The sequence below is a fragment of the Alternaria infectoria genome, assembly GCF_024043175.1.
Source record: "Alternaria infectoria strain BMP 0036 chromosome Unknown scaffold_1, whole genome shotgun sequence".
In the NCBI taxonomy this organism is placed as follows: domain Eukaryota; kingdom Fungi; phylum Ascomycota; class Dothideomycetes; order Pleosporales; family Pleosporaceae; genus Alternaria; species Alternaria infectoria.
In genome coordinates, this window is record NW_026250690.1 from 1,111,346 (window position 1) to 1,130,901 (window position 19,556).

Below are 19,556 nucleotides of genomic sequence, written 5' to 3' on the forward strand. Positions count from 1 at the left end.
TTGATTGTAGAGATGAGATGAGAGTAGGAAACCAAGCGCAATATATACATGCTGGAACTGAAAACGTGATCTTGATGCCTGAAGGCGGCAGACTTTCGGTACCATGGTTGCACACTTTGACCACGGTTCTCGCAACGTATACCACCAATAAGGCATCTACACTTGTAAGCAGTACCGCGACGTTGCGACGATATTCCCAAATATTTCTTACACATTTGTTTGGCTAGTAGTGAGTGGGCGCCGAGCGAGGAGAGTAGCGTGGCACAGCCAATAGGCACACCCCTGACTAACTGTTGCAATGGGAATGACTGGAGGGTGGCGCGATGCCATGAATTACTGCAACCTAGGTCTAATTCAAAACACATATTAGAATACGTCGCAGCCACAGCGCTAGGCTGCTGTCTGCGACCTCGTGATCTTGACGACGCGCTCCATTCCGAGATCGCGCCATACGGCAGACCCGATTGAAGTAGGCGAAATAGTTTCCTCCACGCCATCCAGGGGTTGTTTGTAGCGCTCCGAAATTTCGTCTTCTCCCACCTCATAGTCGTCGGACTCATCGCTGAGCTCCCACCCTTCTAGGTCCACATCTATGAGGAACCAGCCGTCGGATTGAGAAAAGCAAGCCTCCCTGAAGAAGTACCTGAGGGCATCTAGATCTTTCATCTTGAGCATATCGCATAAGTGCCCGAAAGCGTTATTGATATTGCTTCTCATCTCTTCCTCCGTGCTTGGTATCTCAAGAGCCATTGTACGCAGGTTAGGATAGTGTTCTTTGATCAAGTTTGACATGAACGATCCGCCCTTTTCGTCGTCAGTTTGCCAGAGTGCTATCGACAATTCGTTTTCGATCATCAAGCTTTTCGTGATGATCAAACTATGAAGGCTCTTCTTCAAGACCTCCGGTAGGAATTGCAAGAAGAACATGGTATCCGCGGTAGTGTTTTCCAGAACGACCTGACTGCGAGACCAAAGGTACTGGAAAGCCCTGGTCGGTTTAATGATCCGATGGTAATGTATGTTGGATCGCGCGACTTCGTTGTAGTAATTGATCCATCCTCGTTTGTTGGCCCGCAGTACCGTCTCCGCCTCTCTATTCACTTCTTTGGATACAAGAAGTAATGGTGTCGACATGAAGATCTTGTACGTGAGCATTACATCTTGGCGGTCAGAGAAGAAGCCGAAGCTTCCATTAGGGTCGCTCCAAAACACATCGTAAAGCTCGTCCGGAACTGGCTGGTCCTCATCAAGCACTCGCGGTGTTTTCATCATATCGAGAATCATCTGCGGGTCTTCTATGGGAGAGTTAGTCCTGACGTGGTGGTTACACCCGAGTCTGCGTACCTTTGCTAGGATTCGTCTCTGGCAGGTCGTAACCCTGGTTTTGTTCCCGTTGATCTTCGCGGTTCGTATGCCGAAAGATCGCTCTTGGCTCAAGCGAATAATCATAGATCATATCGCGAAGTTCTTGCGGTAGGTCATGCAGACGAAAACTGCATGTTGTTAGCTTTAGGAACGCGATGCGTAGGGCGGAGAGTCCTAACACGTCTAGATGTGCGGCAGCATCACCATGGCCAGACCGCGATTCTTCCGCTGTCTCTTTACGCATTGCTGTTGCTGTATGTGAAATCGGGCTTCAATGTTGCGCTCGCGAGAACAACGGAAGAGGAGTGCTCGCGGAAGGAGGTGACAGCACTAGCGCGACGCGCTGAGACGCGTCTCGCGAATGCTCGGACCTCTTCTTGTTTCCTCGCTCGGGCCTGGCGAGTTTCTTCACACGTAACATCGACGAACACGCAGCCCCAAAAATTGCGCAAACCTGCGAAATTCCATTTTCTACAATTTTCCGATCCTTTACTACTACTACAAAATCTCACTATACGACTGAGTACGCTAGGATTTAGACCAATGCCAGGGCTGTGTGCCGACAACCAGCAAGACGACAGGGAGTTTTGACAAGACACGTCGCAGCTGCAGTACTAAGCTGGCTTCCGCTCTTTTGTGATCTTCACAACGCGAAAGGCATGTAGTTCTCGCCATACCGCGGATCCAGCCGACGTACGAGAGATGGTCTCTTCCACCCCCTTTAGATAGAAGTCCACCTCACTGTAGTCATCAGGGCTGTTCCCCTCCATCGCCACGTTCCACAAGAAGAGTCTATCTGTCTGTACTGAGATACGGTCACCTCTGTAATAGAACCACACAGTATCCAAGCGGCCCTCCCAAACCATATCGAGAACATATTCCGAAGGAGGAGTCCTGCCGACAAGCCACGAGTCGTAGTATGTCGGTATGATCTCGATCGCCATCTCACGTACGTTCGGGAGGTAAGCCCATATACTATTGGTAAACAAGGCATCCTCTTCAGGATTATTCGGCTCCCATACTGCGCGAGAATCCGAGCCGGGATAGGTAAGTGTAACAGATAAGGTGAGGTAGAGCCGACGAAGCGACTTCTTGAGCGAATCTGGAAGAAGTCTCAAGAAGAGGAGAGATGAGCCGGGTTGATGACCGAGGACTAGTTCACTGCGGGACCAGAGATCGAGGAAGGCGGGGCTAGGGGATTTGATGTGGTGTAGATGATGGATAGACTCTCGGATGGTCCGGGCCCAGGTTTTCTTCACGATTTCAATGACCCTTTTCACTTCCAAGTTCGTGAGTTTGGATACAGCGAGCAAAGGCGTCGCGATCAAGATTTTGAAGGATAGCATTCCGATTTGGCGATGAGTTACTCCTTCGATCTTTACGTTGGGTACGCTCCTAGCATCGTCCTCAATCTCTTCGTCTGTCTCATCTGTGGAAAGGTCAATACTGGTACGGTTACATTGACAGTAAACATACTAGGTGGCAGATAAAGTTCAGGTCGCTCGTAACCCTCCATCTTAGGCCCGAATGGGTCATGGCGGAAGATTATCTTCGAGTCGAAGGAATACTCGTATATCTTATCACGAAGTTCTTGCGGAAGATCGCATAGAGGAAAGCTAGCAGCGTCAGCGCAGATGGTACAGTGATTGAAGCCGAGAGGTCTTACGTCTCTGAAAGCATGGCAGCTTCGTCACGTGTGGCTTGCGATAGACCTGTCGCCATCTTGAATTACGCAATTGGCCTCTAAGGTAAAGTCGTTGGATATGGTGCGTATATAATGAGTTGACGACTTGGTATTGTGACGCTCAAGCATACGAGAAGGTTCTATTCTTCCGTGAACACAACCACAGTCATGCTCGATCGCGAGACCCTGGCTTTAGCGTGAGACGCTAGCGCGGGTTTCCTGGCCTGGGCACTCGGACCGATAGTCGTAACCACAATTTGATCACCACCGCAGAGAGAATACTCGATCCATGTGGACTGTAATCTTTTCTTTGCATCACCGCAATTGCACGAGACTATTGATTTGAAGTGAATGTTTGGCATTAAAGTAAGTAAACTAGTCATGACCAGAGACCGACGCATCCAGCGAGCGGCACATCACACATGTCTAGCGTCCTAGACGCGGTAACCAATAGGTTCGAGGGGTATATCGTTGTACGGTGGTTCGATAAGCGAACCACAACATCATGCATCAACACATCTAGAAGTAAACCGCTTACATCTTCTCCTGAGCGACAAGGCTAGCGCGCCTCTCCTCGTTGACGCTCTGGCGCCTCTCGATGTCAGCAGTCTGGGCCTCCGTGCCGAGGTGACCGGTGGGCAGCAGGTTGAGCTGGTCTTCGTTCTTGTCCATGTTCCGGTAGGCGAAGTGGAAGGCGATACCGGTGACGAAGGAGATGATGGCTACACTTCCGTAGTTCCAGACGATGTGGGGATCGGCAGTAAGAGGAGTGAAAGCCTGGGCGAGGGCGGCAGAGAAGGCGGTAGTGAAGAGCTGGACGGACTGAACGAGCGACCTCATGTTCTTGGGAGCCTTGGTAAAGGCGTACTCGAGAGTGGTGACGGAGGCGAAGATCTCGGAGATGGCAATGAGGACGTAGACACCGGTAACAGCCCAGACAGTGATGTCGGTCTTGTACTCGGGGTCCTTGGTCTCGTAGTAGCCGGAGGTCTTGTAGATGTAGTGTTGAAGAACCGCTGCCCAGACCATGGCGAAGGCTCCGAGGATGAAACCAGCGGTGATCTTCTTGATCGGAGTGAAGCGGATACCTCGCTTGCGGAGGAAGGGGTAAACGAGAGAGTCCATGATAGGCACCTATAGTACGATTAGCATTCGTTCTGGGCGTTAGACCATTGGACAGTACTTACGATGATGATGATAGCGATGGGGTCCAAGTTGGAGAGAATGTCGTTGGGGACGCCGCCGAGCTTCATGGTGGCGCACATCTGGGTCAGGTTGGAGTCCATCTGGCGGTATGCAAGCCAGAAGATAGGCACCCAGAAGAAGACGGAGCAGGCAGCGAAACCACGAGCAACCTCATCAACCCAGGCGTCATCAAAGTTGTACCACTTGGGTGCGGCGGAGCCAAGGACGGAAGGCTTGACAGCAGTCCACATGTTGCCGTCGTTCCAGTTTTTCCAAGTCTTAACGGGGTTGATGCTCATTCCGCGTCCAAGAGCCTTGAAGAGAAGCTTGAAAGCAGGGCCCATAACGTTACCGCTCGGGGGACGGAGGATGTAGAACTTCTTGCAGAAGATCAAGACGGGGAGAGCGATGATGAACATAACGGTGGGGATCAGGTACGCGAGCCAGAAACCGACGTATCGCTCAGCGTAAACCATGCTGATTTGACCGACCAGAGCACCGATGTTGATGAAGAAATAGAACCAGTTGTAGATACGGGTGACAGTGACAGCAGGGTCGACAATGACGCGCTCAGTACCGCGTGTCTCAACGCGCATCTTCTCCTGAGGAACTTGTTCGGCGATAAGGGGGGCAATGTTGGGCTTGAAAGTTCCAGTTCCAAGACCCATGATGATGAGACCGAGGATAAAAACGCCGAGGGCAGTGTTGGAGTTCTCCAAGACAGATGGCGCAGCTGAGGCGACGAGGATCAAGTGACCAATCTCAGCGACCAAGACGGAGTATAGAATAGTCTTGAAACGACCAAGGTAGGTGTCGGCGATCCAGGCTCCGAGGAGCGGGCAGACGTAGACCCAGAAGGCGTTGAATGTAGTCAAACTGAAAGCGACCTGCTTGCCCATGTTGAGGGCACCGGGTTGAGCCTCAGCATCATCTGGGTTGAGCGCGGCTCCAGTGGGCGTAGTGAGCGGCTTAGCGATGTAGTTGGAGTATACAGCAACGGTTCCGTAGTAACTCATACGCTCGACAAGCTCAACGAAAGCGATCTGAAGTCAAGTCAGTGTTTGTCTCACGTGCTCTGCGAGTGCGATTGCGTACGGTGAAGATCTTCCATGGGATCCTAGCGGGCACACGGCGAAGCGTGGCGAGCTCCTCATCGGTGGGAAAGTCATCGGCCTCGTTGAGGTAGCTGTCCTGGAGCGTGGCCTTGCCCTCGGAGTGGAGGTAGGCGGGCGCAGAGGTTGTGTGCATCTCGGGGTGCTTGCGCGTGGGGTCGCCAGAAGCGTCAATAAGAGCGGGGTCCAAGCCGACAGCTTGCTGCAAGGGTCGTAAGCAAGTATGCAATGGAGCTTGGGAAGAGTATACTCACGACTTCACCGGCGTCACCAACAGGCATGATGGGCGTGCACCTAGGTCGTTTGACAATGAAGGTGGACCGTGGTTGAGTGACTGGGAAAGCAGCCAGGTGATTGTTTATGGGGTGCGGCGAGGAGAAGAGAGACCCTGAAGAGCAAAGAGAATGGGGTGGTGGTGCATTTAATTTGAGCACGCGAATCACGGGTCCGACGTCGTGCTCTACAGCTTCAGGCCCGATAAGGAAGGCGCGCACACCGACACAGGGATGGGCACCGTATCGACTCCTTCACGACCGTCTGTCCATCAGCAAACGCATTGCCACCGCGGCTGTTGTGCCCGGAAAGGCATTCGGCGCGTGCGCGATAGGTGCTGCACGATGCTCTTTTCGCACCGCATCGCCGAGGCGTCCTGGGCTACTCAAGCCTCGCCAAGTTGCTAACCACCACTGGCAAGCAGCGAGACAAGAAGAGCTTGCTGGTTCCAAGATAACAATTACCTGTGGCGCCCCAGTCGCATGCCATCGACTAACCTCCTGCCTAAAGCAGGTGGTCGCGGGGTAGCGATAGTCGTCCCCAAGAAATGCCCAGAGCCACTAGCTCGCGCCTCCAACGACTCTGGTCTTGGAGGCCCAGCCCATGGCCCATGCATTCCTCAATCGCGGTATCAGCGACCTTGCTCTTTCTGACTGCAAACGCGGTTATCTGCGGGTGATAGCGTTGGTATAGCGTCGATACAAACGTTCTGGAAGACGACCGCAGCGATTGATTCGGGCAAGACATCGAGGAGGCTGGCGGGATGCAGGCCAGACGTTCCCACCAACAACCACGCTGTGGGGCCGCCTGCAGATAGACAAGATAATGGCTCGAAGCTTGGGATACGGACAACGGCTTAGCCAATCGCGCCATACAGCCAAGACTTCCTCCGAACGCTACCATTCGCTCCTCCGAGGGCCATGCTGCCAGGGCTATCGTCGAGGCGGGTCTCCCGAATGTTCTCTGCGTTGCCCAAGACCTGGGCAACGGACCCCGATCGTATTTGCGGCCACGGTAATTGCACGCTCAGGGGACGGACATGCGACATGCGACACCACGACACCGGGTACCGGCATCAAGAATTTCGAGCGACAAGACAAGCCTCGGCCAGCGGATATGAAGACGCAGTGGCAGCGGTTGAGGCTTCCTGCCCAGACGCGGTATGCAAGGGCTTATTCACGCCACCCTTTGAGATACGGGCTCAGTGGTGTGCGGTAATCATACGGCGCATTGGAGTGGTGTCGCGCCTATCCTCGATGGACCTGGTCAGATGCGCGGTCCTTTTTCGCAAATAGAGCGTGTCGACGGTGAAGTTGATAGGGTAAAAGACGGGGATTGGGGGAACTCAAGATCGACACGTCGCCTAAATTAAGCTTGATGAAGACCTCGGCCGGCAAGCGCGATGCCGCACGTGAGCAGGTACTCTACCGTTACGGTTCCGGCTTTATTGAAACGCCTCGCCACGCCAGAACCACGGATAAGCGTCTGCGGTGTTGGCAGTTGGCCCCAAGCCTTTTGCCGTCGCTTCTATGACGCGACGCTGAGCTTATTGATTTTGAAGAGCTTGAAGACTTCGTTAACACGCCCTCGCACGTTATTGCCAGGGCTCTCTACATCTATCATGAGACAAGCTTAGCCGAGACATAGTCAGCACCGTATACCGACTTCAGGGCTGCCTTGGTGCAAAACGGCTAAAGCCTACTAGGAGTACACGAGGAATAGTGCATAGTCCGTTTATCGACTACGCTGGCACTCTCCATGTGCTCGGTACCACGCGCATGTCAGAGCGCTGAGTCTAGCCAAGGCCACGGTGAGGTAACAGAAAGGTTCGCACCTTCCCAACGCTGAGGTAGTAGCTACGGCTGGATCCCGCCCCGTCTGACCCCGCCGCCTGTCGCTTCCCCATCCGTTCTCAAACTCGACAATCTCCACCATCAGCGCCGGATATTCGTATACGTGTGTTGCAGCACATGGCACGCCTAATGACAATTCCCAATTCCCACGTAACGCCAAGTAGATGATCAGTCATCGGGATTCCTTTACTCCAATCTTTACTGGCAGCAAGAGCGGCCTGAGCTACCTGCAATGTCTCACGGTAGAGATCATTGGCTCACTTGAATGCATACACCAATCGCTTCGACTGTCATCACGCCAGGAACCAGTACAGGTACGACTATCACGCGCAGACTGTACCGGGTGGTGCAACTATGCGTGAGATCCTTAGCACCGACATAACTAACTTCCTTTGGTACAATTTGCTGACATACGAGTTACACGAGTACCTGCACTGCGCAGTGTCGAACAACGTATACTGCACATGTTGCATGGAGTTTACCGATTGGATCCTTTTGAATCTCTAACACGCAGTACACTCCGCTTCTTATCTTCCACTAGCACAAAGGTTGAGGATTGCGATCTCTCTCATTTGATGAGGAGTACCTTTGCGTATGTGGTTGCTTCCACTAGCACCTTTCCACATCTTTAGATTCCACCCGCTCAAAACACCCTCCCATTCTCCTGCAACGCCCTCACCCTCTCGGGCGTAACAACACTCAAACTAACCGCCCCACCGATAACAATGCCCAACAACAAAACCACAAACAGCCACAAGGCCTCCACCCTCCCATCCCCATCTCTCCTGCCCCTACCCCCAGGCGCATACGGCCCCACCATCTTCTTCAACGGCTGCACCCCATTCCTCTGCGCAAACTCATACCCCCTCTTCATGCCAGGTAACCCATCAATGCTCAACTGGCTCTTCCACGCCCAGTAGTAGTCCATCGATTCCTTCTCGTCGCCAGCCTGGTATTTGGCGTCTTTCTTTCTAAAGTGTTCGTTTAGAATGTCGCGGTGGCCAACAAAGTCGTAGTAGGGCACACTGAAGCCGCAGGAAGTACCGCATTGGTGCACATCTACCATGATGATGCTGCGGGAACCCGGGATCGTTTCGACCTTGTGCTCTCGTATGAAGCTTTCGTACTCTGGGGTTCCGTTCTCGATGGCGCGGCCTTCGCCCCATATGCGAACGATTTTTGGGGGGCCGGTGAAGGCCATGAACATGACGCAGATACGACCATTTCCCGGCTCGTGCAGATGCGCATGTGTTTCTACTCCGCTGCCGGTGAGATCCATGTACCAAAACGTTCGTTCATTCAGGACGCCAAAGTTCTGACCTCCTTTTGGGGAGATGTTGATGTGGCCGTCGCCTGAGAGGGGCGCGGTGCCTACCCAGAGCATTTGCTGTTCCTTGATCCATGGGATGAGGCTGTTTGGTATGGTTTCGTAGAAGACGCCCATCTTGGTGGTGGGATGGGATGGGTGTTTGGTATTTGATGAGTGGTAGGATGGATGGCGGGATTGTCTGGTATTGGAGTTGGGAGATATTAGGGTAGCGGATGGGTGTTGTTGATGGCGATGGCGATGGCGATGCTGTGTAAAGGTTGATAGGGAATGAATGTCCAGCAACCGAGAAATCCGCAACCTTCAGCTTGAACCACGAGTACCGTCCGCGAACAATCCTCTAGCAGTGCCGTAAGACCAGACCTTAAATCTCACCTTCCCTATGATTCACAGCTTTTCCAATTCAATAGTCCAACCGTACGACGTTATCAATCCGCGGCCGGTATCGGCGTTGCGTAAGCCTGCTGGTCTATGCCGCGTTGGAGTTGCCTTTGCACAGACTAAATTTCTCGTGCTCGCTTCAACCTGTTGACCATGAGATGTTTCTCGATATAAGTGGTGATGTATGGAGAAGGGTCCGGCTAGTAGGTAGCTGCAGCGGGGTATGCGATTGGGGTAAGCCGAGGGTCTTGGAGCTCTGACGTGTTGTGATTGGTTCTTGTACAGTTTGATAGGCTTCGTATCACAGAGAGTAGTTGGAAGTGCAAAACATGGTTCATATGATGCATACGCAGTATGGTGCCGCAGAGACACAGCCGTGGTTTACCATACTCGGGGGTATGAATTTAAACGGTACACCTAACATCACCCTCCAAAACTGCCATACGTCCCTTACTTCTCGACTATACAATGCAATCGAAGCCATCATTTCTTCGGCAGCTCCCGGAACACTTCCTTGAAGATCTTCTTGCTATTGTACAGGTTGACTAACCTCAGACGCTCATTGTCCAAATGCGCGCTGTCACTTGCTTGGCCGCACGGCAAATGCGCAGCAGGTGCATTGAACTCTTTCTCCAAGAATCTTATACTGGGGATAGAGCCACCCTCTCGAATGTACAGTGGCTTCCGAGACGCTGTTTCGCTTTGAGTGTGATCAGGCGTCGAGCTGCCAGATGAGATGACAGGTCCCGCAAGAGCGGGGTCGGACGAGTTGGCCAGGGTGTTAGATGTCGCTGGCGCAGGCTTATCTTTGGTAATAGGTGTTGAAGGCTCGGCCGCTGCTCGTGATAATGGCGAGAAGTAGTCGGGTGGCTGAACTACAGACATGCTTTCTCTTCTCTGTCCAAGCGTTGGACCCCATACTGACATGATGGCGCGCTCAAGCGTCTGGAAGATCTCGTTGTTGAAGTCACCAAGCCACGGCTCGGCTTGGTGCTCGATTGTTACCTTGAGCTGATTCTTTGAGTCAAGATCTTCAAACTCAGATTGCAGGAAGGATTTCAGACTCTCTGCTACATCACCCGCTTCTTGGTTGGGCACCAGCCGTATGGAAAGGGCAGCCTTAGCAAGACGAGGGATGATAGTTGAGTTATCAGGACCAGAAGTTTGAAAGCGATGGATGGTGAGTGAAGCCTCTCGCCATCTGCGCATCAATGACTGTGCTAGCTCTCCTGCATCGCCAAGATCTGGGTTACCACGTAAAAGTGTTTCGGTAATCTCGGTATAGAGTCCCTCTTCATCCTCTGTCAAAGGTAGGATAGGGTCGTAGAAACCTGGGATCTGAACCTTGCCGTGTCGTGCTGTCAATCGTGATAGCAGCATGACAAGATCTTTGAGCGGTTCGTCTAGCAAAGCACTTCCATCTACACCACTGTGCAAGTCAGGATGCTTACTCTCAATCTGCACAGTAGCATGTATGACTCCTCGGAGTCCGTAAGTCAGGCAGGGCACATGGTCGTCGAGCCAATAGCTGTTGGCCAGGAGGATCCAGTCAACATCACCAATGAGATCTTTCCTGGCTTGCACAGCTCTTTCAAAACCGCGAGAGCCACTCTCCTCTTCACCTTCTATGAGGAAGATGATGTCGGAATCCAGGCGCTGTTCATTTGCAAGCTCATGAGCTGCGTAGATGGCAGCCATAATCGGGCCTTTGTTGTCAGACGTCCCGCGACCATATAAATAGCCTCCCTCTCCTGTCAGCTCGAAGGGATGGTGTTTCCACTTGCGGTGTTCGTTTTCTGCAGGGATAACATCGTAGTGCCCGTAGAACAGAATTTTCTTACGTGAGGCCGCTGTAGCCGGGTTGCCGCGGAATTTTGCAAACACAATTGGGTTGTACTCGCTTGTGTTGATCATCTCGGTAACAGCGCCAAAATTCTGGAAGACGGAACGCAAGTAAGACGCCCCTCTACGACAGTCAGCGCGATATTTGGGCAGCGACGATACGGTCCGAAAAGACACGAACTGTCTCAATGACTCCACCATGAGATCTGCACAACGCATTAGTTGAGCAAATCAAAGTTTCGGATGTGTACAAACCGTTGTTGCTTCTGCGTGAGACGGCGTTGGGCTCCGCACAATCTCTGACTTCCCAGATAACCACAGTATTATCATTACCGCCGGTAACGAGGGTTGGCTTATCGTTGTATCTGGTAAACGCGGAAGCGAGAATTAGGCCGTCGTGTGCCTTGAAGGTCGTGATGGTTTCGTAATGCTCGTTGAATTTCTATCTTTGTTAGTCATGGTTCTTACAAAGCAGTAAAGGAGACTCACCTGCATTACACCAGTTTTACCACCCGCGTACAGAACGCCGGCACCTAATGTTAGGGTATGAACATCACCGGTAGTCGCTTTCAGACTTCGCACTAGTTGTCGGGTTTCAAGATCCCACACGTTGACCTCGCCGTCGAAGCGCCCACTGTACAGGAAAGAGCCCTCTCTGGCGAGTGAAAGTATGGATTCACCTTCCTCCCTTCCATCTTCCAATGTGTAGAGGCTTGTGATGGCACCACGCTGTGCGGGATCTATGCGCCACAGCAAGATACGCCCGTCTCCTCCACCCGAGACCAGGATCTCCTCGGATGGCGCCTCCGGAATTATCCCGCTGCCCAGGAGCATGCAATGTACGTATCCGTAGTGGGCGAATTGGCAGATGTCATGGCTGTCGATTTGCAGTTCTTGCCCGCCTACTGCGTCGCGTGGTCTCGTGTCTGCCCCGCTGGGCTTCGGGGTTTGCGCGCCGCCAGGTCCTAGGGAGTCGAAGAATTTGTTCTTTCGCTCTGCAGGATGCGATGACAGACTCGGGGCCGGTCTAGTGTCTTTCTCTTTCAAATCGTACCACTGCTACTGTCAGCCCATGCCTTTCTGTTCAGTCTTGTTTCCTACTTGTATGCTTGTGTTCTGGGCTCCGAGGTAGACGGTACGATGTTGGGAGGAGTATGCGACGCAGAAGATGTCTCCGATATCGTATGGCGACCAGAGCGCGTAGAGGTGTCTGAAGGTCGACGTGCACCAGACCTAACAACTCAGCATACACCGACGATGGACGTTCCAGACTCTCTCACATTGACGATCGGATCTGCTGCGCTCGAGAACAGCCACTTGCGGTCATGCGACAGACACAAGCCGAGTACGCTGCCCTTGTGCGCATGGACGACGCTGCGTCGCTCGTAGGTATCGAGGCTGAACACCTGCACGTCATGAGCCTGGCGCCTCTGGAGCTCGCTTAGACACGTACTAGGATCTCCCCGCCCTGTGTTCCAGCGAAGATGTACTGTGATGACACTGCTAACGCGAGGATCGATTTGTCGTGCTTCATCCGATGCGCGAGGGCTGGCGTTCGATTGCCATCTAGGCCAGACTTCTCTGCGCCCTGCGTCTCCAGGATGCCGTCATTATGCGGAGGCGCTGCTGTTGGCATGGTCAGCCCGGCTTGGTGGTGTATCTCTGGAGTGAGTGCATGGTCGCGTGTAAAGGTTTCGCGACTTGGTGGGAGCGATGACGGCACATTCAGGGTCCAGGGCCAAAAGCGCCGGCTGCGGGGCCCTGATGCACCACCGATGGACGCAGCAACTCGACTAGACGTACCTCTTAGTCCTACACCTAGAGCTGTCTTCACTTCCTGCGATGTAAGCGACGCTGACAAGATGCACATGGTCCTTCTTTCTGCTGAGCTACAGCCTGCGAGGAGATGGAACGGAAAGATGGCAGAAGAAGAAAGTCCCGCGCTGTGCGATAGCGGTGCCTCCCTTACCGTGCTCGAAAGAGGCAGCCGTTGATCGGCTTCATCTACCTCGTTCAGCGTAATATCTGAGGACGTCTCGTTGTCGCTAGGTGACCTCTCAGGGGAGCTCGAGCCTTGCTGCTCGCACTGAGTAACGAGCTCACCGCTCCTACATGGCGAGCGATCTCGCTGCAATGACGCCATATCTCAAGGTGGGAGTGTGCTTCACAGTAAGCTGAGATCATGGAACATAGCTGCTTCCTTTTTCTCGATTGCCATATCAGCATATCTCACAGCAAGGGCAGTGGTGCCAACATATGTGCACCAGCGTGCAGTCGACGTATGCACGTGTCGTACAACTTGGCGGCGCGCTGTCAATCATGCAGTCGCTTTCTAGTCTGCGAGCTCTAAATAACAGATAGTTCACCGTTCGCAGGCCCGAATACGTGGTCGCAGCGTAGAGAGCGGCTTCCGACGTTGAGCTACCAATTGTAAATGACGCGGTTGGTGTGGCCCGCCTCGAGTCGCTCCAGCTGCTAAGGAGACTTAGGACAGCCTCACGGGAACATGCATATCAGGGCGCGGGAGGCTGGAGGCTGCCGCATGCAGGTCGAAGAGATAGAGTGAAGATCGTCGGTGTGCATTCTGGAACACTCTGCCGCCAAGTTTGAGGATTGCGAAGCGCGGCCGAAGATTGGACAGGATGGGAAATCGGCGAGCAGAGATGCCTGTGTAGAGTGTAAATGGGACCAGTAGCCTTGATCGCCTGCGGGTAATGAATCGTCGATAATGCCTCACCAGCACCACCAGGGAGTGCCTTCCTGTCTGCGTTGAAAACGTGGGAAAAGTGGGTTGAGAAAAAGGAGCGTGGGACCCCAACCAAACTACAGCCACACTGCTGGCCATGACCAAGACTGTCAAACCTCCGACAGCCTCGATATGACGCAGCTTGCGTAATCTTCTCAGATTTTCAACCTTCTCAGCTCGACGTTGACAGCCTTTTGGAGTCTCGGCCGCGATGGTAGAGCGCACCGCCACAGACGCCACAGCAGCACCGCCACGGCTGGCGCGGTAAGGGCAACCTTCCCAGCTGAAGGCTACCGGAGGCTGAACCCAGAGCCGATCATGCCAACTGGACAATGATTGACGATTCCAGCCGGCTCCAGATTGGGGTTTGGGCAGCAACAGTCGGGTTATGGCTGCCAGGGCCTGCATCGTTGCATCAGCACGCGTGAGAACTGAGGCTGCCGAAAATTAGTTGTCCAGTCGCCGTCACGACACGTTCACGATGGCTGCAGTAATAAAGCAAGACAGCCATCCGCACCAATGGCAGGCGAAGCCGGGGCCTCAGTGCTGCAGCGTCTCGCTGCCCGCATAGCCGGCGCCAGGGAAGCGCCTCCAGTTACATGGCGACACGCGCTGCGACTATGCCCGGACTGCACTGGTTGAGTCTTCACGGCGCAGCCCACGAACCAGGGCGAGACGTCACAGACAAGCGATGCGAAGTATGCGGGCAGTCTCGTGAATGGCTTTGCTGCAGGTCGCTTCGGCCACTCTGGTTGCACCCCGCGCTCCACCACCATCATGGCTGCGTGTCGCGGTCGGTAGAAATCGCCTCATTCCGCGCGTAGTGTTCCGACAATAGCGCCGTCAGGAGTGACTCTGAAATTCCTTATAGTCGCAGCCTGGCCGCGACGACTTGGTGATCCAGGTGGGACCTTGTGGAGTTGCGCCAGCTGCCGTTTCCGCGAGCACTGACTGATACATGCTCACCGCCGCCTTTTAGGCCCAGGACACAAGTACCATTCTCACCGCAACCAGCCTCAAGGTCACACAAAACCCCTCTTGCCGCGCGCTGTGCAGCTGCTGCAGGAACACAACGCCCTACTACGTCACCATGGCCGTCGGACTCGGAGAGACTATTACTGTTATTAACAAGAGCGGGAAGGTCGTGAGCAGTGTGAGTGCCCGATAAGCTCGCTAGCCCCCCGATAAGCCCCGTACTCGTACTGACGCCCCGCCCAGAGCAAGCACATTGTCAACGTCTTCAAGGAGGCCAAGGCCGCCTACCGCGAGCGCAAGGCGGAGATCAAGGCGGAGCGCGATGCCGCCGTGAAGGAGAAGGAGCTCGCCAAGGGCGTCAAGGCCATCCGCCTGGACGACGACGATGCCCGCTCCCAGGTCTCGCATCGCTCCAAGGCGTCCAAAGCCCACACCCATCGCACCAAGGCCCATGACCGGCCCGCGATGGAGCGCGGCTACAGCGACAGCTTCTACGCCAACGACAGCCCGCGGAACAGCAAACACCGCCTCGAAGCCGACCTCGCCGGCGATGCACACAACAAGGAGATTGCGAGGAGGAATTCCGACCAGGCCGTCCAGCGCTCATCGCAAAGCAGCAAGTCGCGATCCAAGTCAGTCGATATGGATCTCTGCTACGGCGACGTACCCCCGCCCCTGCCCGACAAGAAGTACAACGACGTCGAGCTGAAAGAGAAGGCTTCCAAGATCGAGTTGCTCCTGGACGAGGCCAACTGCTTACAACACACGGCCACGGCCATGATCGAGAACCTGCAGAAGAATCCCGAAGCGCTTGCCGCCGTATCACTCACGCTCGCCGAGATCAGCGCCATCGTCGGCAAAATGGGACCTGGTGTCCTCATGACGCTCAAGGGCAGCTTCCCTGCCGTTGCAGCTCTGCTCCTCAGCCCCCAGTTCATGATCGCTGGAGGTGTCGCTGTCGGCGTTACCATTGTCGCACTCGGCGGATACAAAATCATCAAGAAGATGCAAGTCCAGAAGGAAGTCGACGCACCCCTACCTGAGCCGCAAATGGCGATGCCCATGCGTGCCGCTACCATGCCCATCGAAGACTCCAACAACCAGCTCGACGAGCTCGAGCCCCAGGAGCTCAGCCGCGTAGAGCTGTGGCGCCGCGGCATCGCAGATGTCGAGGCCAACAGCTCTGGCACCAGTGTCGACGGCGAGTTCATCACGCCCGAAGCCTCCCGCACCCTTTGCGCCGCCGGCGTACTTGACGAAGACGATCTCAAGTCCCGCCGCAGCACCCGATCCAAGAAGCACAGCAGCGAATCAAAACACAAAGAGCACAAAGAGCACAAGCACCGCGCACCCAAGTCCGAAGTCAGCGTCAAGACCAGCAAGACCTCCGACTCAAAACGCCCCTCCAGCAAGGTTGCCTCAAGTAAAGTCGCTTCCAGCAAAGTCGCCTCGAGCAAATCCGGCAAGGAGAGCAGCAAAGAAAGCAGCAAGACCAAGAAGAAGGAAAAAGAGCCTTCAGGCCTCAAGATGTTGTTCCGCGCCCACACTGTCGCCGTCTAATCCCCCACGGCCCTCAACCAAATCTCCTCTATCATAGCGTTTGGCGTTTCCTTCGTCCTCATCATCCTTCATCATCGTACACCAGCATTTAGCGTTGCTTTGCTTCCTCACGTTTATACCATCTAGACGACATTACATGGGCATATCAAGATCCCGTCGTTGGCCGCTTGCTTACTTGCTTTGGAGTCTTCTGGGTTCGTTCGGCGCAGGGGCGAACATAATGGGTCATGACTATCGCGAGTACTACGAAGATTCTTTTCACGCTGCTTTTATGTAACGCATACGTATCAATTACACATTTACGGACTCGAGAACGAATTAATATGTTAACAGTCATTCCCCACAGGTATCCCTGTTCTTGCAACTCTCACACCGAGCACACTTCATCGATCCCCAATCATGCATCACGCACACCCTCATATACCTCTCCCCTCTCACCCCCGACTCTCTCACAACTCGGCCCGAGTATTGTCAAACCAACATCTACCCCTTCCTCGCCCAGAGATCCAGCCTCTCCCCTTTCCCTCTCTTCGCGTCACCTGAAACATCTAATGACCTCGTCGACCCAACGCATCGCTCCTTTATCTTTCGCAATGTTCATTCAACATAACCAGCCACGCATTAACATGCCCTGAGCGCGAAATGAGCAACGAAGACTATGTCGGCAGCGGAACGATACCAACGAACGATGACGACTATGATCATGGATAAGAACACCAGGAACGTAAAAGTATGAACAAGACAAGAAAGAGCAGGAAGTGGCAAGACAGCCAATAAGCAACGATCCGAGTATGGGGTAGTAATGTGAATGGGAAAGGATATTATACACTGTCAAGACATCTGCTGCAATGCTTGCTCGCTCGACGTCGCTCTTCTGGTAAGGCAATGCCAACTAGCGTAGCCGTATCATGTTCTCATAACCGCAATATCTGCAGTTCAATGGGAGATCATCTCCTAGGTTCTCAAGCTCTTATTTGCGGTTTGCGTCGTCAGGCTTAGGCCCGACATCAACATCGGCTTTGTCCTCGGCGCCGATTGTGGTCTTCTGTCGCTTTTGTGCTGGCTCCAGTGGTGCGGCTGAGTCAGCAGCTTGTGCACCGAAATTGTCGTCTTCTGCCTTTGCGATATCATTTCCCACTGCGGCCTGCTGTTCGGCATTTACAGACGACCCTGCCTCTGTATCGTCAGCCTTGCGCTTCGCCGACGGTGGAGGTGGCATAGTTCCACTTTGCTGAGGTATTGCCGGCACCTGTGGAGGTGCAGCGTTGATAATATCGTTAGGGTATGGCAAGATCCCATTCTGAGTAGGCATTGTCGACACCTGCTGAGGAGTAGAACTCAAAGTACCAGTAGGACGTGGTGGGGCTGCATTCTGATGGGGTACCATTGACATTTGATGAGGTGTAGCCACCGTAGCTGGACTGGTAGAAGGCGGCAATGCCCCGTTTTGCTGAGGTACTGTCGGCCCCTGTGGAGGTGCAGCGTTGATGGTGCCGATCTCTGGGGTCGTCAAGGGCCCAGTGTAGCTGGGGTCCAGTGCTTTGAGCCAAGTATACGGGCCATAGTCAGCTGTACGCCGTTCTTCAGGATCAAGCATCCTGATGTTTAAGAACTTGCGGTAGATATCTCGTGTGCGAAGTCTGCTCTCGGGCTCCAGTGAAGAATGCCGTTGCACCCGTGCATCTTGGTATACGGTGATACTCATGGAGAACCTGATCAAAGAATTGCGCTTCGGATCGTACGGATGGAGTCGTTCGACCACCGCGACGCAGTCCATTGGCGCATACGGATGGCCGTTAGGAGTTGGACAGTCCATGCCGCGGGAAATCTTCTTGGTGGAGTTTGGATTCCGCGCCAATTCTTCTCGAATTCCTGCCTCGTATTGTATCCGAGCATTGACTCGCGGTCGTTTCATTATCGACAGGTGCGAAGCGCAGAATTCCGGGGACTTGGGTATGGTTTCTTCTGCGTTTTTCCATGCTCCTGTTTTACTATAAGTCCAGATGGGTAGGATTTCGATTGTTGGCCAATCGTCATCATACGACACAGCAGTCACGAGGCCGTCTCGAGCCTCCATGTAAAAGCCATGCGGCCAACCCTGGCCGTACTCGTCCCGGATGCGTTTGCTTGGATAGAATCGGAGTACGCATTTGTCTGCGAAGCCATATTCTCCGTCTTTGGTCCCCATTCGTAGATCGGCGTCGATAAGACAATGCTTGATCATCCAGAAGTTGACAATGTCTCCGAATGTGAGGGGTGTGAAGTTTGGTAACACAGCTTGCCGACTCGCTGAAGTGTGTTGGTCTATACGTCCATGTCCGTCTGGGGCTGAATAGCGACCGGTATTGCTATTGTGAGATGAAACTGTCTTGGCCCTCTGAGAGGGCTCTCGACCACTTCCGCCCGTGTTAGAGTTCTCGTACCCTGTCATGGTACCTGCAGGCCTGGCTTGATAGTTTGGGACCTCTCCAAAACCCAGGGCCGTAGTAGGTGCTGTGGGTACTCCAGAGCTCAAGGCAGTTGACTCGGGACGACTTTCACTTCGAACCCCAAGCGGCATGTGGTTTGGGTTCTGATGGTTGAAATTGTTCGTCATGTCGCGTCCAGCATGCAGAGTGGCGTTTGAGCGGTTTTGCTGCGATCCTGTAAACTGATGAGGTCGATGGTCTCCGGTGTATCTCCGTTGTTCTTGGGTCTGGGCTGGTGGAGATCGATCGCGAGGCCTTATACTATCCCTACCGTCGCGATATGGACTTCCTGGTCTCCATCTATCAGCTCGTCCATCACGGCCATGGGGCCGCCTGCCGCCAGCCCCACGACCGTCATCTCTTGAGCGGTTCCCTTCTGACATGGCCAGTTGGCTGATGTGGTTAGGTTGAGAAGGTTGCGGCTCGAGAGGTGTTGATGAAAGCCTTGGTAACCCGAGTAGTCGCCATTGATATAGGGAGAGGGGGCAGAGTGCCTCCTCCCAGTGTGAATTGCGGTCGCCAGACCATTTCACTCGGGTCTGCGCCCAACTTGAGAAAGTCTCTCGGAGCGCACGCACCTATCATTCACAGCGCTCACAGCTACCGATGTACTGTGTTGTGTGCCGACTCCGCTTATGTAAGATGGTCGAGTAACAAAGACGGGGAGAGACAAAGGTGGGTTCGTACAAATGACAAGCACGTCTTTGTCGTCCGATTTGTCATAGTTGTCGAAATGGTAAGCTTCTCTTCCAGAGGGATTGACGTTGTTGCCGGGCCGCGAAATT

General features: G+C 53.8%; 7 protein-coding genes across 7 annotated transcripts; 1 reads left to right on the forward strand and 6 right to left on the reverse strand.

Annotated features, from left to right (window-relative positions):
• Positions 1 to 390: 390 nt before the first annotated feature.
• Positions 391 to 1,609, reverse strand: J4E92_000417 (uncharacterized protein; the record flags this gene model as incomplete). Its single annotated transcript, XM_051491834.1, has 2 exons — positions 391 to 1,295; positions 1,345 to 1,609. 2 exons carry the CDS (start codon positions 1,607 to 1,609, stop codon positions 391 to 393), a joined length of 1,170 nt encoding a protein of 389 aa, XP_051357346.1.
• A 370-nt stretch (positions 1,610 to 1,979) lies between these two features.
• On the reverse strand, positions 1,980 to 3,087 carry J4E92_000418 (uncharacterized protein; the record flags this gene model as incomplete). The annotated part of the gene is made up of 3 exons (XM_051491835.1): positions 1,980 to 2,794; positions 2,842 to 2,981; positions 3,032 to 3,087. 3 exons carry the CDS (start codon positions 3,085 to 3,087, stop codon positions 1,980 to 1,982), a joined length of 1,011 nt encoding a protein of 336 aa, XP_051357347.1.
• Positions 3,088 to 3,583: 496 nt separating this feature from the next.
• J4E92_000419 (uncharacterized protein) lies at positions 3,584 to 5,627 on the reverse strand (the record flags this gene model as incomplete). Its single annotated transcript, XM_051491836.1, has 4 exons — positions 3,584 to 4,183; positions 4,237 to 5,277; positions 5,330 to 5,548; positions 5,601 to 5,627. 4 exons carry the CDS (start codon positions 5,625 to 5,627, stop codon positions 3,584 to 3,586), a joined length of 1,887 nt encoding a protein of 628 aa, XP_051357348.1.
• Positions 5,628 to 8,115: 2,488 nt separating this feature from the next.
• On the reverse strand, positions 8,116 to 8,916 carry J4E92_000420 (uncharacterized protein; the record flags this gene model as incomplete). Its single annotated transcript, XM_051491837.1, has 1 exon — positions 8,116 to 8,916. The coding sequence occupies one exon, from the start codon at positions 8,914 to 8,916 to the stop codon at positions 8,116 to 8,118; it is 801 nt and encodes a 266-aa protein (XP_051357349.1).
• A 747-nt stretch (positions 8,917 to 9,663) lies between these two features.
• On the reverse strand, positions 9,664 to 12,658 carry J4E92_000421 (uncharacterized protein; the record flags this gene model as incomplete). The annotated part of the gene is made up of 6 exons (XM_051491838.1): positions 9,664 to 11,228; positions 11,278 to 11,464; positions 11,512 to 12,078; positions 12,124 to 12,255; positions 12,303 to 12,428; positions 12,476 to 12,658. The coding sequence occupies 6 exons, from the start codon at positions 12,656 to 12,658 to the stop codon at positions 9,664 to 9,666; spliced, it is 2,760 nt and encodes a 919-aa protein (XP_051357350.1).
• A 2,200-nt stretch (positions 12,659 to 14,858) lies between these two features.
• J4E92_000422 (uncharacterized protein) lies at positions 14,859 to 16,303 on the forward strand (the record flags this gene model as incomplete). The annotated part of the gene is made up of 2 exons (XM_051491839.1): positions 14,859 to 14,921; positions 14,987 to 16,303. 2 exons carry the CDS (start codon positions 14,859 to 14,861, stop codon positions 16,301 to 16,303), a joined length of 1,380 nt encoding a protein of 459 aa, XP_051357351.1.
• A 970-nt stretch (positions 16,304 to 17,273) lies between these two features.
• J4E92_000423 (uncharacterized protein) lies at positions 17,274 to 18,734 on the reverse strand (the record flags this gene model as incomplete). The annotated part of the gene is made up of 1 exon (XM_051491840.1): positions 17,274 to 18,734. The coding sequence occupies one exon, from the start codon at positions 18,732 to 18,734 to the stop codon at positions 17,274 to 17,276; it is 1,461 nt and encodes a 486-aa protein (XP_051357352.1).
• Positions 18,735 to 19,556: the final 822 nt, after the last annotated feature.